Source organism: Nannospalax galili, unplaced genomic scaffold (genome assembly GCF_000622305.1).
Source record: "Nannospalax galili isolate Female #2095 unplaced genomic scaffold, S.galili_v1.0 scaffold135, whole genome shotgun sequence".
Classification (NCBI taxonomy): Eukaryota; Metazoa; Chordata; class Mammalia; order Rodentia; family Spalacidae; genus Nannospalax; species Nannospalax galili.
This window is the reverse complement of record NW_008338998.1, coordinates 6,139,032-6,161,299: the sequence shown is the minus strand read 5'-3', so window position 1 is coordinate 6,161,299 and position 22,268 is coordinate 6,139,032. Positions and strand designations below refer to the sequence as shown.

Below are 22,268 nucleotides of genomic sequence, written 5' to 3'. Positions count from 1 at the left end.
GAGCCTAAGTGAATAAGGCATTTTGTGTACATGTTGTGAAAATAGCCATACTATGTAAGTTAGCTAGCCACAAGGATTCTCTGCCAGGTCTGGATAATTGTGGTATCTCATTTCCTAGGACGAGAACTATTATATAAATGCTGGAAAATGGCTCTTGAAAATTCCTTGCCCTGGACCAAGGTGGTGCAGGCTAGAGGTTACAGTCAGCATCTTTCCCACTAGTATGGTTTGCAGGAGAGAATGAGTTAATATCCAAGGAGTCAAAAAAAGAAAAGAAAAGAAATGTTCTGAAGATGCTCTGGTCCCTAACCCAATTATGCTTGATGCATCTCATATTTTGTTTCCTATAGTTGCTATGTGAGCTCTTTGGCAGGTGAACCTATTATACCCTCTAACATTAAATAAAATACTACAACCACCTAGAATGTGCCAAACAGAAAAATGGTTGCAAAGCAATAAATAGTGATAGCTTTATGAGACAACATTCAGAAATCACTTTATTGTTTTAAATATGTACTAATTTGATTTGGGGAAAAATTTGGGTACTAAGTAAAAACATACCAACAGATGACATAATATTATGAGCAATTCCTTTGGGAATGTCATAAAAATCAAATTATAAATGCATGTTATCTGCCTAAATATATTCACAATTGGTCTCTTAAAGCAAAGATGCTGCTGGGACAAGGTGGGTCACTGTGGTTCTCACAGTCCAAAGCAAAAGGAATGAAAGAGGAAGAGGAATCCTGTAAAACATTGTCAGCAGACTACAAGTCAAGCCAACTTCCAAGTCCACTATGTAAACTCAGGTGAGAGCATGTGAAAGAGCGAAGAACAAAACAAACCCAAGGTTAAAAAGCAGAGTTTAAAAAGCCAAGATACAAGTACACATCTGTAATACTAGCATTCAGGAGGAAGAGACAGAAGGATCATAAGTTCAAGGTCATCATCTGCTGCATATGGAGTTAGTCTGAGATACATGAAACCCCATCTCAAAAAATAAAAATTACAGCTGGAGAGATGGCTCAGTGGTCAAGAGCATGACTTCTCTTGCAGAGGACCTGAGTTCAATTCCCAGCACCCATATGGAGGCTAACAACCGTCTGTAACTCCAGGTCCATGGGAATTCAACACCCTCTTCTGACCTCTGTGGGCACTGCCTGACATGGGTGTACTTACGTACATGCAGCCAATGCACTCATACACATAAAACAAAAATAATAAATATTTTAAAAAATATAAAAATAAAAAAAGGAAATAGTCTTTTCTAGATTAGGAGCTCTAAACTGACAATATTTACACAGGGTAATGATGTATTACTTGGGCTATGAATGCCATTTAAGCTTTCAAAGTTATTCTTTTGGAGTTAGGCGCTTAGCCAATCCTATTTTAAACTTCCTAAAGTGCTCTTCTAGAATTAGAGAGAAAGAAAACAGGCTTTTATAATTACATAGATACTAACCTGGTTTTTCTTGTGATTGTATGATAGAAGATATCCCATATCTCTCTTTAGCATAATCCTAGAAAAAAAATTTTGTAAGATGATAAACACATAAATACAAACAGAACTACAAATAAATTTTTCAAAAACATTTTACAATTCAGATTCAGCTATTTTAATACATGCAAATATGCCATTCATTTACGTATGTATTTACTGAAAACAGAAAAGCACCCAGTTTGAGGTTACACATTATATACTATACACATTTATATAGCTACATCATGTATAATAGCCCTCTCAGGTAAAATATACCCACACGTACAACAGTTTAACCACCTTGTTCATAAAAGGAGCTTCATCTACTTCAAAGTAGGAATATAAATTTCCCCTGTGAAGGGAGTAGGATGAAGTACCAGTTTTATTAACTTCCTACTACAGGAAGAGATGTTCAAAGAAGACCAATACTTTGGGTAAGGTTTCTGAGCACCAGATGTCCAGTTTTCAGAAATTGGAGATTTGGATATAAGCTAACTACAACTTTCCTATCACAAAACATCATTAGAAAATTCATGTCTTTCCTTCTAAAATCCAGCCTCAGTATATAACAGACATTATCAAATTTCATGTCATAAAGTTAAGCACAGAAAACAGGAGATCTTACTAAGGTCAGGCTATGAACCAACTATACTTATTAAATAAGTGGTCTTTTATTTAACCTTACTTCACCTCTAAAAGGATCTCTTAGGCTCCTTCCAGCTATAAAGTTAGAGTACTCTGCCACAATGTTTACCTTATACCTTACATCCATATTATTTCCAATGGTGTACTACTAATTTAAACACACAAAAATAACTTTAGATTTTTTTCTAACTTAAGATTTGTCTGAAACAGTGTCTGTCATTCTACATTATCTGTTGTTTTTCTCCTTAAATCTGAGAAAAACTGGATTTTATGAATATACTAAAGTAAAACATACGTTAAGGGTCTTGCTGAGTAATCACTTTTGAATATTAATAAAATACACTTAAGGACAAATGCCATCTGGGCCACAGTTGAAAGACACTAAATAAAACCCAAAATAAACAGGTGACAGGATGTCAACCAACAACAACAAAAAAAGAGGTGTTATCTTTTCTAATTAGTATTCACATTTCAGTAGAACTATTAATTTAATATTCTGAGACAAGTTATAATGTAGCTTAATGTAGAGTTCCTCAACCAAAAAATTAGGAACCAGACATAGATTAAGGCTTATTTATTACTACAACACAACTAACTTGAAGGATGGTTTCAAATTCCGATTTCTGGAAAGAACTAAGGGATCACTGAGGGCTTATCATCTGCATTACCTACACCACTGGTCAATGAAAGGAAATTAAAATGACATGTGCTGTTTATACCTGTCATATGAAAAAGTCATTAAATGCACTAGCAGCCAGTTTTCCAGAGAACTGACATTACTTGCCAAAAGGACTATGAGGACTGGGAGGATATTGATCAGTAAAGGTTACAAAAATTTCACGAGACTGCAGGGGGGGTAGTGTGTTACGTGCAGTACGTGCTAACCCAGGCAAGCCTAAGTGAGAGCCAGCTGCAGCTACTTCCGGCTCAGTGGGTGCAACACGTCTACCTGAACCCGCCGGGAACAAGTTACGCCTAGGCCAAGGTTCCCAGGAAAAACAGTCTGGGGTGGTTCTGGCAGTGGGCTCGAGCAGTGGCCTTGAGGGTCTCTGGGGAGGGTATGGGGCCATGCAACACCGCAGGCCGCGGTCGGCAGATAAAGTGCAGACAGAAACCCCGAGAACAGCGATGGGCTTGCCCCACACCCTCCTTCAGCACCCTCCCCCGCTCCGCTCGGGGAAGGAGGAAACCCACTTCCGCCGCGTCCACGATCTCCCGCGGCTTCTCCTGACCCTTGCGGCTGGCGTTGACGCTGGGCATCGGGAAACTGGATTTGGGGAGTAGATACCACCCTCCCTCGCAGGCTTCAGAACAGCTGGCCAAGGGGTTTCTCCCTCCCGCACCGTCTCCGCCCTCCCAGCCGGCCCGGGTTTAAGCGATCGAATCCTCGTGGAGTTTCGGCTTCGGAAATATCGTGAGAGCTTCAGCTCTCACGATATTTCGGCCGGAGTCGCCTGCTCCTCCTCTTACCCTGCCCACGTAGGAGCTGAAAGGACTCCCGGTAACTCGGTGTTGTATCTCAGGATTGGCTCAGAGGTTATTTGGGTCTGACGTTCTGCTTGACTTACCCTGTGGTCTAATTTTATTCCGTTTGATATGTCTGTCTCTCATATCTTTCTTTTAACCATAGCCTAGTCACCAGAACACCTTTGCGAGCTCAGGCCTGAATTCTCTAGGCTTTTATGCCTTCAACTGCCTTGAGCTGTTTCTTGGATCGAAGGAGACCTCCTGGCAAGCCCCTGCTCTTCCCTGCGTGTGAGGTCTTAGGGATGCTGGGGGTGACTTTATTTAGGTCTCAGGATGCAATACTGAGGAGGATGGATAATGGCCTGCCCTCTACTGTATGTAGCTTATTGTCTAATTGCAGGTAAAATTTTGTCCACCATTTAATTGATAAATGATTATAAGTAACTATTTTTTGTGCTAAGCATATTAGGACAGTAAAATCATTAGTCATGCAAACCATCAGACATGGTTCCCTTTTTTTTTTTTTTTTTTAAATCTTTTTGAGACCGAGTCTCCTTGTGGCCCCAGCTGGCCTGGAACTCACTATGTAGACCAGCTTGGCCTTGAACTCAAGACCCTCCCCATCCCCCGGCCACTGCCTCCCAAGTGCTGTGATTAAAGGTGGGTGCCACTATGCTCTGCTATGGTTCCGTTCTTAACGCTAGTCGCGTAGGTGCTCCATCTTGATACATTTTGGCTGGGTAGAAGGAGACACGTTTCACATTCAACTCCTGTGTCATTGGTCAAAACAATGTGTCCATTCCTGATGTATCCACAGAGCAGGAGGATTTATTCATCCCTTAGAGAGTGACATTGTGATCAGTAATACATTTCTGTTTAGAAAAATACATTTCTTGGGTCTGGAGAGTTGGCTCAGTGGTTAAGAGCGCTGAATCCCAGCACCCACATGGCAGCTAACAGCCATCCCTAACTCCAGTTCCAGGGAATCTGACACCCTCTTCTTACCTCTGGTGGCACTGCACAACATGGGTGTACTTACACACATGCAGTCAATACACTTATACACATAAAATAAAGATAATAATATTGACAACTGATTGCTTCTAGATGAGGAACAGCTGACCTTCCTAAAACAAAGACTTCTAGATAGGCTGACTAGATTCACCAAATGGACAGGTAGTGGGGAATGGCTGGGGGTGCCGACAACAGACAGTAAGTAGCAGGGATATCAGAGTATAAGGGCTCTAGTGGGGGGAGGGAGGCTATGGGAGGGTGCCATCTGGGAAGTGGGTGTATAGTTGAATAAGATGGTTTGGCATGTTCTTTGTGATATACACAAAATAAAATTTTTAAAAATGTATTATATTTGAGGAGGAAGCATGGAAATTTACCTCTTATTAATTAGTAGAGGTGATAAACATTACCATTGAAATCTACTGGATGACTTTATAGACATACACAGGTGCCAAGGATCCAAGTGCAACTGATTATTACTAGTAATAATTAGATACATACAGATTAGAGTTGCATGTGATAACATCTCAGTGTTAGTAGCAAAAACAATGAGGCTTTCCATAAGAAACAATATATTTTAGAATGAAATGGAGATCTTTTTTGAGGGTTAAATCCCTAGAAACTTACAGCCACTTGTGAAAGAGATGTACTCTTGTCTCTTGCTGTGTTACTGAATATGTTAAAGCTCTAATGAAATGCTTCTAATCATGTTATTAAAAATTAAAAAAATGAAAATAATAATAAAAATTAAAGATAATAAAACATTAAAAAAGAAAAATATATTTCTTTATACTCATGGCATTCCAACACTGCAGTCTGTGAATTTGCTTCATTTTGACATTTTTTTAAGCACTTATTCCCTCAGGTTTAGTACTAATGTATGAACTGATTAGCAGAAATCTGAATATAAATCCCATATGCTATCTTTTTGCTAGGCTCTTATCCTTCCATCTGGCCATGAAGCCTCTCCATGTAGTTTTTTTTTTTTTTCATATATTTCTTACTTTGCCCGTTTTGCCTTGATAGAGTGTCTCATTTAGGTCATATCCTTGGAGCAATTATGTAAATATGTGTTCTTGCTTTTGGCTCTCCTAATAATGGTAACAAGAGAACCTGGAGTGGTGTTTCTCTTTAAACCCAGCATTCAGGAGGCAGAGGTAGAAGGATCTCTGTAAGATGGAGGCCAGCCTGGTTTACATAGTAGCTGGGGCTATAGGGAGACACTGTCTTGAAAAGATTTTTTAAAAAGTAGCAGAAGCAGGGCTTGATGGGTGTAGTCCCAGCACTTGGGAGGCAGAGGAAGGCGGATCTCTGTGAGTTCAAGGCCAGCCTGGTCTACATAGTGAGCTCCAGGACAGCTGGTGCTACAGGGAAACCCTGCTTCAAAAAGACACACACACACACACACACACACACACACACACAAAATAGCAGAAGAGAAGCATTTGCTTCAACAATGGTCAGTGGTCACATACTATATTCCCTTAAAAATCCCTGAAACAATGTCAATACCAGGATTAACTGGTGTTCTGGGTTGAACTGTGCCCACCTCTTTAACCTCTGCTCATTCATATTTTGAAACCATAACCCAGAATGTGATGGATTTGAGGACAGGATTTTAAAAAAGTATTTTATTATTTTTAAATAAAGAAAGAAGAAAGAGCACATGAAGTTATCAGAAAAAAATGTGATGGGGAGATATGGGAGGAGTTGGAGGGGAGGGAGTGGGCATAGATTTGATCAAAACACCTTATATGCATGTATGAAATTCTCAATAACTTATTTTAAAATATTTTATTTTTATTTTACGCGTAGGAGTGTATTGCCTGCATGTGTGTAAGTGCACCTATGTCACACAAGGCCCGTGGAGGTCAGAAGAGGACATCAGATCCCCTGGAACTGGAGTTAGGGATGGTAGCTGCCATGTGGGGTACTGGGAATCGAATCCAGGTTCTCTATAAGGGCAGTCAGTGCTTTTAACCACTGACCCATCTCTCTAGCCCTGAAGACAGGATTTTTGAAAAGATAATGAGATTAAAATGAAGTAATTGGTATAGGCCTTAGTCCAGTATGATTGATAGCTTTAAAAATATTTTATTTTTTACTTTATGAGAATATTGCCTGCGTGTAGGTAGGGGCACCCCTGTCACGCAGTGCCCTCGGCGATCAGAAGAGGTTGTCAGATGCCCTGGAACTGGATATGGACTGTTATTAGCCACTATGTGGATACTGTGTCCTCTGTAGGAGCAGCCCATGCTCTTAACTGCTTAGCAATCTCTCCAGCCCCATGTTTGGTATTTTAACGTGAGAAAATTTGACCACAGATACACATAAACTACATGAAAACATCCACCTGCAAGACAATGAGACCTTGATTTTGGACTTTTATCTTCCAGAACAGTGAAAAAAATGCTTTTTCTGTTGTTAAAGTCATTTAGACTATAGTACTTTGTTATAGAAATCCTAGTAAATAGTAGACTTGGGAACTCATTAGAATTATAAAGTCCTTAGCCTTATCACAGATGAACTGAGTCAGAAACTTGGAGTGAAACCTATCAGTTTGGGTATTAAAAACCTTGTAGGTGATTCTTAGGCATACTCAAGTTTGCAAAGATCTAGTCTAGTTGTTAAAACTGTAGGCACTGGATTGGCCTGGGCTCATACCTCAACTCAGCCACTTACTGTTGTATAATTTGAGGTACCTTTACAAACATTGCTGTTTCAATTTCTTTATTTGTAAAAAAGAGTATAATATTCATCTCTACTTTTAAAGTTGGTATAATGATAAGAGAACCCATCTAGATAGAATTCAGAACAGATCTTGGTGCATGGTTAATATTCTACACAGTGAGATATTATAGTAGGTAACATGTAAATGTAAAACCTGAAACTCAGTTTGTGAACAGATAATCAAGTATACTGAATTATTTGTAAATGAAAACCTGAGGAGTCCTTGGAGTGAAATGGAGTGTTCCAACCTCTATTTTGACTGGTTGAAGACCCCTGCCCCCACTTCCTGGTTGTGATTGTGATTTGGAAAATACAGATGATGCCAAATTCTTTGGAGTTTATGCAAATAATGCATAGCACACATTGTTATAAGGCTCTTCATCCTCTAGGAAGGCCTATTGTCACCAATTTTATATCCTGTTCCCATGAGAACTTTACCGTTTTGCTCCTCTCTGCAGTCTACTTCTTGTTTTGTAATGCTGAAGGTCAAATCGGGCCCAGAATGCTAGGCACACACTGCCACTGAGCTGCACCTGCAGCCCTCCTCTGTGTGGTCTTGATGGATTGTCTAGTTTCTCTCTTGGACAACTTACCCTGTTTCTCTGATGGCCCATTTAAATCCACCTTCTGTTAAAAAGAGTTTTCCATCAAGGCACCTAGACCATCATTTCCCTTGTTTTCCAGCCACCTTTTATTGTAGGCAACTCCTATGTTACTGTGCAGCTGCTGCTAGCTCCTAGTGACATTTTCACTGGATAAGTTGCATTTCTCATTTTGTTTTTCTGTATATTTTGTTGTCTTCAGTATTTTATGTGAGTTGTAAATAGTTATAGTCTCATAATAGTTATAGTCTCATAAAATGAGAATGGGGAAGGTCTTTCCCAAATAGAGCTAAGCTAGGAATGTTGGAGTGTCTGAAAATAACTGAAAATGCCACATGGCTGCTACTTCCCTGCAAAATATTATTTCAGTCCCAAACTTGTTTTTGTAATCCTCTCCTGTAATACACAGCTCTTTTCTCCTTTTACTTACCTTCTTTTGTTTGTTTGTTTGCTTGTTTTGAGACGGTCTCGCTGTAGCCCCAGCTGGCCTGGAATTTGCTACATACCAGGCTGGCCTCGATTTCACAGAGACCCTCCTGCCTCTTCCTCCCAAATGCTGGGATTAAAGGTATGGGATATCACACTCAGCTTCCACTTCCCTTCTTAATCACTCTATTAGTCACTTAATGGATATCTGTTCATTTTCTTGCTTCTAAATTTTGGTGCTGTTTCTTTTTTTAAAAAATATTTTATTATTTTTATGTGTGTATGTGTTTTACCTACATGTAGATAAGTGCACCTGTGTCATGCAATGCCGGTGGAGAACAAAAGAGGCTGTCGGATCCCCTGGAGCTGGAGTTACAGACAGTTGTTAGCTGCCATGTGGGTGCTGGAACAGCCAGTGTTCTTAACCTCTGAGCAATCTCTCCAGCCCCTGGTGCTGTTTCTTATTACACTCTTTCCAACATTCAAATATCTATCCAGATCTTTTCCTGCTTTTTCCTTTTAAATGTTATCCATTTCTAACATCTCAAAGACTAGACTTTCTACAATTGAGAAGAACTGGAGAATTCAAGGTAAATAATAATTCATCTGGCTAGATTATAGCTGATCTTATTTTGTAATGCTGTATATCACTGCAGTCATATACAGAAATTCTACAAAGGTCTTTAAAATTTTTCCTTCCAATAAATTAAATGTAAACTGTTTGGTTTTTGCCCAAGCTTTATCTACATATTACATGGTAATTTAAAGTACCAGATTGGTGTAACTAACCTTGGGTGTTTAATAGCCATACTTTGAGCCTATACTAATCTGGTCAGAGGGACTTACAGGACAGTTTTTGTTCCTTGCCCTCCAAGGTCGACTAAGTTCCAGGGGATTAAGAAGCATCTCTCAACACATAACTGTGTTGAGTCACCTGTCATCCTGTTCAGGGAGGCCGTGGAGACCCCACCAGATGGGCTTGAACTAGTGTCCAGTCTACAAAGAGGAGGGTCAACACAGAGGAAACTTCCTCCATGCTTCCAAGTGAAGCCAACCACAGTCAAGCAGAACCTTTGATTTATCCTCACATAGATGGAACTGGCTAAAGAAAGGCCTAAGGAGCCAGAGGTGCTCCCAAGCCCATGTGACCCCTGAGGACCAGATCTTCAACCGACCTTAAGAGTAAAAATAAATTGGTTTGAGTCAACTGCATGGTCTTAAACACCCAAAAAGAAAGTATAACCAAAGAGTTAAATGATTGGTATATTTCTTTAAGAGTCCAAAGGATTGAACATCCCAGATGTTAGATATAACATCTTAAGTTCATATAAGGTGTTATTTAGACAATTTCTCGCTAATGATTTGTTCTTAATAAGAAAATGCTGCTCAGGTGTCAGACTTCAAATCCTGGTCTAATCAATTCTGAAGTCCCTACCTAGAACCAAAAGAAAAACCTATTGTTATCTAAAAATTAAATGATGGCTAAATTTCTTCTCTCTCCCTGTCTAGAGGTCATTTGGGAGGGAACTCACACTGTGATTCTAGTCACTCCAGCAGCTATCAAAGAGCCTGAAAAGCAAATCTTGAGTCTAGCCATTGTAGCCAAAAGAAAAATGAGGAGAAACCCAGTAGAGGGATACTTTTGGAAGTCCTCATCAAGAAACTCTGAGTTGAAAATTCAGCCTGTTCTGACTCCTCCTGGTTCCCTGCCTAGAATTTGTGCCTAACTACTCTTGCCTTACTTCTTCCCCTCCCCAGCTCACTGATATCCATCCTCCTCATGATAAGGATTATTCCATGCCTTTTAAATCTTTTCAGGTCAGGACAAAGTCAATGAGATGTCCCAATGGTCAGTGAACCAGATGCTCTTAACTGAATTCCCTTAGGTCTCCTACCACCACCTGCCCACCTAACCCCACACTCCAGACTGATGTTTCAGCCTTTTGAGGCACCCCCCTCATTGCTGACATCCCTGTCCAACAAGAAGTAACTAAAGAAAGACTACTGTTGCCACTTGTCATCAACAAAAAGGCTGGAATGTTAGGTTCCTGGCAGGCTCCTAAAATGGTGGTGCAGCTCCCAATACTCTAAAATGGCAGATTCGAATTTAGCCCCAGGCAAGTTCTGCTGCTCACCTGGAAAACTAACCAATCCTGAGCTGAACTGCCCAGCCTACATCATGGAAAGTTACTCAAACACCTGCTAAAAAAGATGTCCGACTCCCCCTGCTCGCTGTTTGTGGCTGCTGTTTCCCTGCTACCTGATAGGCAGCCCAGCAGTCTGTTTGCTCTCAAATAAACTGCTGCCCCCTCCCCACATGGAGTTGCCTGGTCAGTGGTCTTTGTCATGTCCTCTTCCATACATAAACTATAAAGCAAATATAAAGCATTATTATACATTTAAAAGAACTGTACACTGAAGAAGTGGGAAAAAGTCAAGTCTCAATAATGCAATTCTGAGACTCATGGTCTCCTGCCTGAGGTTCCCTCTTGTTTTGTTGCTTTTCACTTTACTCACTTTAATACATAGGCTTTCTGTGTTTCACTTATATATCCACCACTGTCACTGTTCAAAGCAGTATGTGGTTTAAATCTCTACCTTTGGTTCAGTAAGAGACCCTGTCTCAAAAGATAAGGTGGCGAAAGATTGAGGAAAGTACCTGATGTTGACCTCTGACCACCACATGCATATGCACCGGCACGCATACATAGACACACACAGACGCAAGCATATGCACAGAAGAAGGTCTTGAATCCCCTGGAACTGGAATTACAGACAGTTGTGAGCCACCACGTGGGTGCTGGGAACCTAGCTCAGGTCCTCTATAAGAGCAGCAAGTGCTCTTAATCTCTCAGCTATCTCTCCAGCCCCTTTAACATTTTTTGTTTATATGAAACCAGCCACTATTATATTTTTTCTTTGTTTTTATTTATTAATTTTTTTGAGATAGGGTCTCACTATGTATATCTGGCTGACCTAGAACTCACTATGTAGACCAGGCTGGCCTTGAACTTACAGAGATCTGCCTGCCTCTGCCTCCTAAATTCTGGGATTAAAAATGTGCACCACCATGCCTGACTATATTTCTTAGTATATTTAATTTTTAGACTGTTCATTGATTGATTTATTAATTGATTGATTGACTAATAATTGCAGTTCTGGAAATCAAACCCTGGATCTTATTATACATTATGAGTGCTCTGTCATTGTGCTATGTCCTCAGAACAATTTTTTACATTCTCATTTTACAGATGGGAAAACATCAGAAATAACTTGTTCAAAGTCAGACAACAGATGTGGAATCACCATGAGGAATGTAAGCATCACCCTGAAGAGCTACACACATAGCCACTGAGAGCCCACCTCCCATAACTAATCCTGAAGCTTGTTATGTTAATCCTGAAGTGACTTAGGTAAGTCGAGTATTACTTTTTAGATTTATATCTTGCTTGGTTTATTTAAGAAGATCCCTTAAAGCTTTGACAAGCTCATTCATTTATTTTAGATTCAAGGCTGTGTACCACACCACCAGCTACAGTTAGTGTGCTGGATAGCTTTAGTGTCAACTTAACACACCTGGGTTGAGGGAGCCTCAATTGGAGAAGTGCCTCCATTGGACTGGCCTGTGGCCATGTCTTTGGGGCATTTTCTTGATTGTTGAGTGATGTGGGAGGGCCCAGCCCACTGTGGGTAGTGCCACCCCTGGGCAGGTGGGCCTGTGTTGGATAAGAGAGCAAGCTGAGCAGGGGCCAGGGGAGAAAGACAGTAAGCAGCATTCCTCCATGGCCTGTGCTCCAGCTCCTGCCTCCAGGTTCCTGCCCTGAGTTCCTACCTTTGGCTCCCGGATGAACTGTGACCTGGGATATGTAAGCTAAATAAACCCTTTCCTCCCCAAGTTGGTAGTGGTCAGAGTATTTTGTCATAGTAATGAAGAACAAACTAGGACAGTTAGAAAAGTCTAAATCTTTGGTTATTCTTACTGTCACAATTCAGGATAGCCTGGAGCTTTTGCTATTTTTTTTCCAGGCTTCTTGTCCCTGGTCACCCACAGAGTTAAGCATAGTGATGGGAAGGCAGCAAGGGCTCAAAGGCTAGAGAATGGGCGCGGGGTCACTCTGGTAAACTGACCCTGTGGTTAGGGGAAGGGAGGAGGAAGCTGGCAGAACCCTTATGCATCCTCTCCCCAACTGAAGGAGGGAATTACTTCTTTTTATAATAAAAAGGTCCAGAGCAGGGAAAGGCCTGCCCCTGAGTGCTACTTTCCAACTGTACGACTGTTTTCAAGGTCCTTCCTTCCCAGACATTCTGTAGCTGTTCCGGCAAAGTGCTATGATTTTGTTTCCAGTCTGCCTGCTCCCCATCGGCTTGAAACTACTTCAAAGGCTCTGAAGGACATAAAAGAGTTATAATAGTCAATAGGTACAGGTTCCCATGGTACATTAAGAAAAAGGCCTTGAGGGCCACACATGGTGGTGCATGCCTTTAATATCAGAACTCAGGAAGCAGAGGCAGGTAGATCTTTTAGATCTGTGAGTTTTGAGGCTAGCCTGGACTACATAGCGAGTTCCAGGCCAGCCAATGCTACATAGTGAGACCCTGTCTTAAACCAAACCGAACCAGACCTAAATGAATCCAAAAAGGCAGGGGGGAAAAAAAAAGAAAAGAGAAAGGTTTTGAGCAGTTGATGGCCTTGACTCAGACCCCATCTCTGCTATATGGCTCCAGGAAAGTTGCTTTTCTTCTCTGAGCATCAGTGTCCTCATCAGTATTTTCCTGGTTTGTTTGTTGTAGAGAATAAGTATGTCCTGTAGTCAAAGTCTTTGGCCTCATATATGCCAAGCATCCATCAGGGCAGCTATCATTTTCTTGCAGACTGTGTATTGTGATCGATAGGACTATAACACACGTGCAGTCTTAGCATGCAAGTTGTCAAGGGCCAGGCTGGTGTTTCTTGCTCCACTATACTGTCTTTCTTGAGGAAAAAGACAACCATCATGGTCTAGCTTAGAGAAGTATTGTGTGTACATGCGTGTGTGTAATAGACTTTTATAAATGTACAAATTATGTAAGACTAGATAAAATGATCTAAGGTTCAAAATTTCCAGAGGTCCAGGAATCTCTTAAAGTTGAATGCAGCATTGTTTGTGTCTATATGCATCTACCTTTAAGATGAGAGATGAGAGGTGATTCATAATTACCAACAGATTCTTAAAGGCGTCCATGTTTGGACAGATAAGTAAAAACCCTAATATAGGAGCATTCTTTCAAACCTTCTAGTGTAATTCTAGTAATTTGGAAGCCTGCTCTGACTTAAGGCACAGCAGGCACAGCTTTGGAAAGTACTGGAAATGGGTCTTGTTTTCTTGGTTTCTTTCTCAGTGTGTTCTTAATGAAGTGGCACCACTGGCAATCCCTACTGGCACAGGTAATGCTATAAAGACAGACTCACAGGTGTGGCCGTGCAGCATAGTGAGACACTGTCTCAAACCAAACTGAACCAAACCTAACTGAACCCCAAAAGACAGACACTGTAATTATGGCTAACAAAGCCCAGCCTCAGCTGTACTTCTGTCCCTAGGAAGTCACTGATGCAGCACACCTATAATTACAATCTGTACCTGAAACATAATTCTCAGGATGACAAATACTTAAATTAGGTCCCCAGACATGGCACCTAAAGTAAAGCCCTAAGGGATGATGTCTTAGGAGTGACAGCAGAGTTCCAGTCATTGGGGATTAATAAACAAGAATTCTGTCACTCAGAATCTCAGAAGGGGCAGGTGTCCAAGAAGCCCTTTTGACTCCTGCAGTGGGGCCTGGTGACCTGTGGCCTGAGCTCCATAATTTATGCCTACAGCACAAAATCCATAGGGATGGCCACATCAGCATTTTGCAACTTAGAATCACCTTCTCAGGCTGGGAAGATGACTCAGTGGGTAAAAAGGCACTTGCCACCAAGCCTGACAACCTGGACCTGAATTCTATCTCTGGGACCTACATGGTGAAAGGAGAGAACTGACTCCCACCAAGTTGTCTCTGATTTCCATATGAGCACCATGGCATGTCAAAACATGCACACACAATAAATAATTGTTAAAAACAATGCAATTATTATTTCTCTCTCTCAGTTGACTCAGGTGCTTGCTGGCCACATTATTATTATTATTATTTTATTATTATTATTTTTTTTTTTTGAGACAGGATCTCTCACTGGTCTGGAACTCACCAAATAGGCTAGGCTGGATGGCTAGTGAGCCCCAGAGACTCACCTACCTCCAACTCCCCAGTGCTGGGATTCCAAATATGTGCCACCACACCCAACTTTTTACATGGGTCTCATGCTTTCAAGGGAGGCACTTTATTGACTGAGTCATCTCCTCTGCCCAAAAGCAGTATTATGAGATTTAATGCTTCTTTCTTTTTTTTCTATAGATGCTTTCTTCTGAATTGTAAGAAGGATTTGGCTCATTAATTTGATTTTTAAAGAAAATTATTTTTGGCATGTAAAGAAAATAGAGATTCAGCAGGAATGAGGAAGAAAAATGCAATTTCAAGTAATTTAAGAGTTCACTGGATGATGACTATTTCTGCAATTGTTTTTACTTGTCTCTAGTTAACAGATAATCCATGAATTAACAAGTATATAATACAAGCCTCATGAAATCTATTAGGGAAATGTTTTTGACCCCTGGAAATAATTGAGATAAACTGTAGGTGCACCTGTTCCTAGTCATGTCTTGGGAATACTGAAACCTCGGCACAGGATGAACGTCTGTGGGTATTAGTCTACAGTAACAAAACAAAGTTGGCAGTGGTCTACGGAAGTCCTAGGGGAGCAGGGAGTCACTGTCTGCAGCACTTAGTGCATGTTGATGTCCATCCACCAGGAAAGGGAATCTAAAGCGTCCAGATGACTCCCCCCTCACAAAGCTGTTGTGAAATAAAATACAAATCCTTCCTGAATATTTCCAGCTTTCCTTCCTGGAGGAAGTTTTCAGTCAATGGGAAACAAAGCCTATTCAAAGGATTAAAGCCAGAGTCATTCCATTGTGTAAGGGCTTCAATAACTAACATGGCTTTCCTTCCACTGACAAAATTTTCAATTCACAAATCATCTCAAAAACAGGAAATTTTTGGGAAACACATGCTTATAATAACAAACAAGGGATCTATCCTATGGTATGGAAGTTTTTGCAGAGATGTTTCCAGTTTTTTTTTTTTAAATTGTGCTGCATTCTGGATGTATTCGAGGAAGAATATTCCTTAAAAGAAGAAGCCATATGGCTTGCAACATAAAATTGCTCAGTTCCCACCTGACCCTGAGAATTGAATAGAGGAACGGAAGAATATTATCCTGGTCAAATTTTCATGGTCTCTCTCCAGTTGGTACCATGGAGGCAGCAAGTGGTTCTCTGACCTGCTCTCTTCTTCCTGCTTTCCTTGGACCTGTTTTCCCTCTCATTTCATCCAAATATCCCTGGTGTTTATGTAAGAGATGGAGTACGTCAAAGCAGCAACCTTGGTCAGCAGGGCTGGAAAGAAAGCTTGGGGTGGGGTCAATGGAATGTAATAGCCACTGAAAACCATAGAACGGTAAAGCGGTTGTAGAAATCGTCATTACCTTTGCAAGCAAGGCTGCTGAAGTAGAGGACAGAGAAGCTTTAGTCTGTGAGCAAACTTATATTGCAAATCTATGCTAGATGCTACTGAATAAACTACTAAGGGAATTTTTTTTGAGGATTCCTCATTTTGGTAACAATCTTTTAATCCTTTAGAGGTGTGTGTGTGTGTGTGTGTGTCTGTGTGTCTGTGTGTCTGTGTGTCTGTGTGTCTGTGTGTGTGTGTTTTAAAGATGGGGTTTTATGTATTCCAGGCTGGCCTAGAACTCACTATGTAGCCAAGGATGACCTTTATCTTCTTATCTTCCTGCCTCTACCTCCCAAGCCCTGGTATGTGCCACCAGATACAGGTTTTGAGGTGCTAAGGATCAGACCCAGGGCTATGTCCATGCTAGGCAAGCACCCTACCCATTGAGCTATAACCCCAGCCTTCCTTTTGGCTTTTATGTATAATTCTCCCTAATTGAAGATGATAGTATATATTTATCTCCCAGCATTTTTTCTGAGGCTCTTGCTCCTCAGAAGTGTAGCTTGGATCCCAGGTTCTTGCTTTTGAAAAGTGTAGAATCATGGGCTCCACTTTGTCACCTCTGAGTCAGTTGGTATTTTAACAGACTCTTTGAGGATATACATTTACACCAAGATTTGAGACGGGCTGATACGTACTCTGCAGACCTGACTCATAAGCTACACTCTCAGGGGTCTCAGGATGGCAGATTCCTTCACCTTATTGTGCTTTCAGCTTGATTGTTCCATATGAAGAACCACCCCCACCCCAGCCTCTCTATCCCATTATTCTGTTTTCTGTTTTGTTTTTTAGATAGGGTCTTATATAATCTAGGCTAGCCTCAATGTAGCTAGGGGTAACCTTGGAATTCTGATCTTCCTGCTTCTACTTACCAAGTTCTGAAATTATAGGTGTGTTCCTTTGTGCTTAACTTATACAGTGCTGGGGATCAAACCCAGGTCTTGGTAAATGCTAGGCAAATACTCTGCCACTGAGCTATATCCTCAGACCTCCTGTTTTCTGTTTTTCAGTGGCAGTTATTATCTGAAATTATTTTATTAGTTCTTGCTTTGTTGAGGGTTGTATTTTTAGTGCTCCAAAGTTTTTGTCATGTCCAAGGTGCTTAGAGAAATATTTGCTAGATAAATGAATCATGGATGCTAGAGAGACAAGTGGAGGATCAAAAGTTCAAGGTCATTTTCATCTATATAATGAATTCAAGGCCAGCCTGGGCTACATGAAAGACACTATAGTAAAATTTTGTTTTGGCTCTGAGATTCAAGTATCATCTATAAAAAATAGAGAAATAATGGAAACTTACTCTTTTGTGTGTAATAGTTGCTCAATCCATTTTATCCTCAGCTATCACACACTTGTAGGCATGTACTCTTTGGACACACGTCTCTCTCTAATGGGCCAGGTTCTCTTTTAGGGGGAGGTAGTAATTCTAGCATTAATAAGATAGGTTCCTTTTTCTCCCCAAGGAATTTATGTTCTAAGACAAGAAAGATAAGAAGACAAGAAAATCTGACCAAAATATGCATATAGTGAGTAAGCAAAACATTATGAAAGCAGGTATCACGCTAGTCTACTTAAAGGAGAAAATAGTCCACTCTATAGAGGAGTTCTCAGAGAAGGCGTCACAGAGAAACCCGAGCAGAATAATAAAATATAGGGCTGGGCACGTGGCTAGGTGATAGAGTGTTTGCCTGTATACATGAGGTCCAGGGTTCAATCCCCAGCACTACAAAAATAAATAGATAGGTAGACAGACAGACAAGAGTTAGCTATTCTTATGAGATGGAGAGAAAATCGACAGAGCAGAATTAGCATGAGCATGGGCACAGTAGCATAAGCCATCTGAGGAAAGCAGATTTAGACTCCTCAAAAAGAGCCCAAGCTGGAAGAAAGAAAACAAAACCCAATCTTATCTATGGGAAGAGTGGCATAAATAGTTTAAAAAAGGGCTGAGAAGAAATAATGCTCCTAAATGGAAGCCCTGGAGCTAGAGTTACAGATGGTTATGAACTGCAGTGTGGGTGCTGGGAACTGAACCTGGGTCCTCTGCAAGAGCAGCAAGTGCTCTTAACAACGAAATCATTTCTCCGGCCCCCTGGATCCTAAGTTTTATGTAAGAGTGTATGAAATGGTTAACTGAGCTGGGGCAGTAGCTTGCTGGTAATGTGCTTATCCTGAATGTGCAAGATGCTGAGTTTGATCTTAAGCATTTTCAAAAGAAGGGTGGGGGGATAAAGCACACAAAAATGAAGTGGATAATTGAAGCACAAAAAAAGTACACATTCTTTTTGTTTTTTGAGTCATGGTCTCACATAGCCCAGAACAGCCCCAAACTTGCTAGCCAAAGATGACCTTAAACTTCTGATCCTCTTGCTTCCATTCCTAAGTGCTGGGATAATAAGTGCACAGTATCATGCCTCAGTTATGTACTATAGCAGTCCATGCTCTGCTGCACCTCTCTTACCAAGTGAAGAATATGTGCTTTTGAGCTAGAATGGTGGCTCATGCCTGTAATACAAATACTTTGGAAGCTGAGGCAGAAGGCTCACTGAGAGTTCAAAGCCAGCCTGGGCTACCCAGTGAGCTACAGAGCACACTGGGTTGCAGAAACAGGCTGAGACCCTGTCTCAAAAAACAAAAAAACAAAACAGAGCTGGGAAAGTAGCTCAGTTGGTAGAGTGACAAGTGGAACTAGCTATATAGACCAGTCTGGCCTTGATCACCTGCCTCTGCCTCCCCAGTGCTGGAATTAAAGGCATGTACCACACCTGGCTAAAAGAGATTTATAGCTCTGCCTTTACCTAGGCTTGAGATTTTATTCTTTATGATAATGTCTTTGAATTTTACTTGCTTCAATTCTAAATGAAGGATGATACTAGTTAGTCACTAAGGTCTACTGTAGTTCCAAAATCACAGCATTCCCTTCATACTGTTAGAAAAAAAAGTCTCTGATAAATATTAATTTGTAGAAAATATTACGGGCATAAGAATTTTTCATTTACTTTAAAAAACGTTATTTACTTTTATGTATGTGAATGTTTGCATGAATGTATATGTACCATATGTGGGGGGGGGGCATGGAGGCCAGAAGAGGGTGTCAAATCCCCTGGGACTGGAGTTATAGTCTAAACTGCCAAGTGGGTGCTGGGAACCTAATCCAGGTCCTCTGCAAGAGCACCAAGTACTCTTAACCACTGAGCCATCTATCTCTTCAGCTCAGGCACAAGAATTTTGAAAAACATTAACATATATTGCTTATATAAAATTAGGTTTAATTGTGACATTTTGATATATATATATATATATATATATATATAACAGACTTTGATCTTATTTATTATTGCTCCCCTAAGAATTTGAATGGAAACAGCCAATGCTAGGGAAGTACTTGGTACAATGCCTAGTGACAACTCAGCAAAACCACCCATTTAGGACTCAGCTCAATTTCCCAAGCATGATTTAGCAACATGCTGAACCATGATTTTTGGCAAAAAGTCAACTATGAGTCAGCAAAGAATTAACTATGACTCATCAAAAAGCCAAACAAAGCTTGGAGTGGTGGCTTTTGCCTTTAATCCTAGCATTCTGAGGCAGAGGCAGGTGGATCTCTGTGAGTTCAAGGCCAGCCTGGTCTGCATAGTGAGCTCCAGGCCAGCTGAGGCTATATAGGGAGACCCTATTTCAAAAAAGCTAAAAAGAAAAAAAAAAGCTGAACAAGTACTCGGCCATAAGCCAATCTTGTTTCAGTGAAAAGGCAGACTATGAGTCAGCAAAAGTCAAACAATGACTATGAGCCAGCAGAAGCTAAATAACTCAACAAAAGCCAAATACAATTTAGAAAAACTGACAAACTATGACTCAGCAGCTAATCATGGCTGCACAGTGCCAAACCATGACTCAGCAAAAACCAACCAAACATGACTCAGCAAAACCTCAGCCATGATTCAGCAAAAACTCCCTATCACAACTCAGCAAAAATGTTAGCTATGAGGCCCTGAACCATGCTAAACCATGACATAGCAAAAAAGCCAAACTATGAGTCAGTACAATACCCAGTGATGACTCTATGATGCTTTCTTTTCAGGGAAAAAGCAGGAACAACTAAGCCAACTTTGCTCGTCAGTAGAGGCAGTTAATTGAAAACTTGCACAAGATCACAGGACCTATGGGAGAACAATGCCTTTCTCCCATTTTATTATGAACAATTCAAATACACAGCAAAGTTAGAACTTTGTTGGGGAATGGCTATATACGCTGATCTATGTAGCTGAACCATGCAGCTCTGTCTTCCTGAAGCCAAAATTCAGAGCTGATTATCTGTAACAAAAGTTTTAAAAAGTTTTGATTGCCTTTGTTCCGCTTAAGATCTCTATTTCAAACCTGTAGGCAACTTTAGGGTTCCTGATAGTCTGACTCTTGAGGTTTACTAGCTGACTCAGTCTACACACAACTGCTAAGCTGAGGACACATGACCAGTGTGATTCCTGGAGGAAACAAGCTCTTGTCTGAGAACAACAGCTGAAGCAAAATCCCATAAGCCAGGAAAACAGCCACACAATCAGAGTAACAGGTGGTTGGTTTCAAAACAGATTTCAAGGTCTGATTGGTCGGCACCTGCTCTGTAGCTACAGATGGCAGTGTCACTCTGTCTGGGTCCACCTTAGGTCACCCTTGCCACACTGTAAGGAAGATTAACTGCTTCTCATAGCAAGCTAAGTCATGCTGACTTAGATGATTGTGCTTTGTGGTGGTCACTCTTGGGTTCCCTGTCACAGAAGAAGAGAGAATGAGAGAATTCTCGGACCAGAAGGGACCTTGGTACTTAACTAGTTCACCCCCGCCCCCACTTAATAGCTGAGCAAGGCTAAATCGAGGCAAGCTAAGTAAAAACTCACTTAAGATCACAGTACATACAGAAATTGAACACTTCTCCCTGATTTCACTGTGAAAACAAATTCAAACACACAGCACAGTTAGAACTTTGGCAGAAACTGCCCCATACCCAACTCTTGAATTTTGCTGTGAACATATTATTAAATTTATCTATCTATGTCTGTCTGTCTCCATCCATCCATCTTTCCCTATATCATTCCATCTATTTTTAAAGATTAAAAAATTTAAATTATGTATATAAGTGTGCATCTATGTGTGGGTATGTGAATGTGAGTGCAGGTTCCCATAGACACAAAAAGAGGGTGTCAGATCTCCTGAAGCTGGAGTTACAAGGGGTTGTGAGCTTCTCATCATTTGTGCTGGGAACCAAACCCAGGTCCTCGGCAAGCGCAGTGCATACTCTTTAACCACTGAGCCATCTCTCCAGCCCTTCTCATCTTATTTTTTAGATGCCTTTCAAAGTGAACTGTTGGACCTGGAGAAATGGGTCAGTGGTTAAGAGTACTGGCTGCTCTTGCAGAGGATCAGGTTGAGTTCTCAGTACCTGCACGGTGGCTAAAAACTGTTTATAACTCCAGGTCCAGAGTATCTGATGCCCTCTTCTGACCTCTGAGGACATTGCGTGACTTGGATGCACTTACATGCATGCAGGCAATACATACAAACACATAAAAAAAAGTTTCAAAGTGAACCGTTGATATGTATACTCCTTCCTTGGAAGCAACAGTTTTTTAAAAAAATTATCATCTAATTGTTTGATATCTCAATTTAATACATACTACAGAATCAGAAAAAAGTTACAATGGAAATCACTGGGTCCAGTTAAATGTAAATTGGCATCAGTTACATTTAACTAAGGTCCTGCCTCCAAGGCTCTTGAGAACCTTCTTTCTCTTTTTTAAAGATTATATTTTTGTGCATGCACTGCCCACAAAGGCCAGAAGAGGGCACTGGATTCCCTAGAACTGGAGTTATAGCCTGTTGTGAGTGCCCATGTGGGTGCTGGAAAACTACAAGAAAAAATGTGCACCACCGCGCCCAGCTTAAATACATTTTTTTAAATGATTGGGTTTATTTATTTTTCTATTTTATGTGTATGAGTATATTACCTGCGTGTATGTAAGTCATATGTGTTGTGTAATGCCCGAGGAGGTCAGAAGAGGGTGATAGGGCCTCTGGAACTGGAGTTATGGACAGTTGTTAGCCACCATGTGGGCACTGAGAATTGAAGCTGGGTCCTCTGTAAGAGTAGCCAGTGCTCTTAACCACTGAGCCATCTCTTTAATGCCCTCTTGAGGACTCTTAACAAGAGAAAATTCCAGAGAGGGCAGAAGTCCTGGGCAACACATGGCTCTGCTTCTATTATT

At 40.9% G+C, this 22,268-nt stretch overlaps 1 protein-coding gene and 1 long non-coding RNA gene across 4 annotated transcripts in view; one reads left to right on the top strand and one right to left on the bottom strand.

Moving 5' to 3' along the window:
- The window catches only part of Dars (aspartyl-tRNA synthetase), a 75,120-nt gene extending 71,531 nt beyond the window's left edge, over nucleotides 1-3,589 (bottom strand). Inside the window, exons 1-2 of one of the 2 annotated variants that reach the window (XM_008833657.3) lie at nucleotides 3,320-3,589; nucleotides 1,463-1,520 (exon numbers count right to left, since the gene is read on the bottom strand). In XM_008833657.3, coding sequence (XP_008831879.1) covers nucleotides 1,463-1,520; nucleotides 3,320-3,385 — 124 coding nt within the window. In that variant the 5' untranslated portion in view covers nucleotides 3,386-3,589. The remainder of the gene's footprint in view (nucleotides 1-1,462; nucleotides 1,521-3,319) is intronic. The other variant, XM_029563814.1, reaches the window with a different exon arrangement.
- Nucleotides 3,590-3,637: 48 nt separating this feature from the next.
- On the top strand, nucleotides 3,638-16,096 carry LOC103734616. Of its 2 annotated transcripts, none has more exons than XR_003849629.1 (3): nucleotides 3,638-3,992; nucleotides 11,616-11,777; nucleotides 14,797-16,096. It is a non-coding gene; the product is annotated as an uncharacterized LOC103734616 (long non-coding RNA). The 2 variants fall into 2 exon arrangements; XR_607290.2 differs by lacking the exon at nucleotides 3,638-3,992 and adding an exon at nucleotides 8,750-8,954.
- Nucleotides 16,097-22,268: the final 6,172 nt, after the last annotated feature.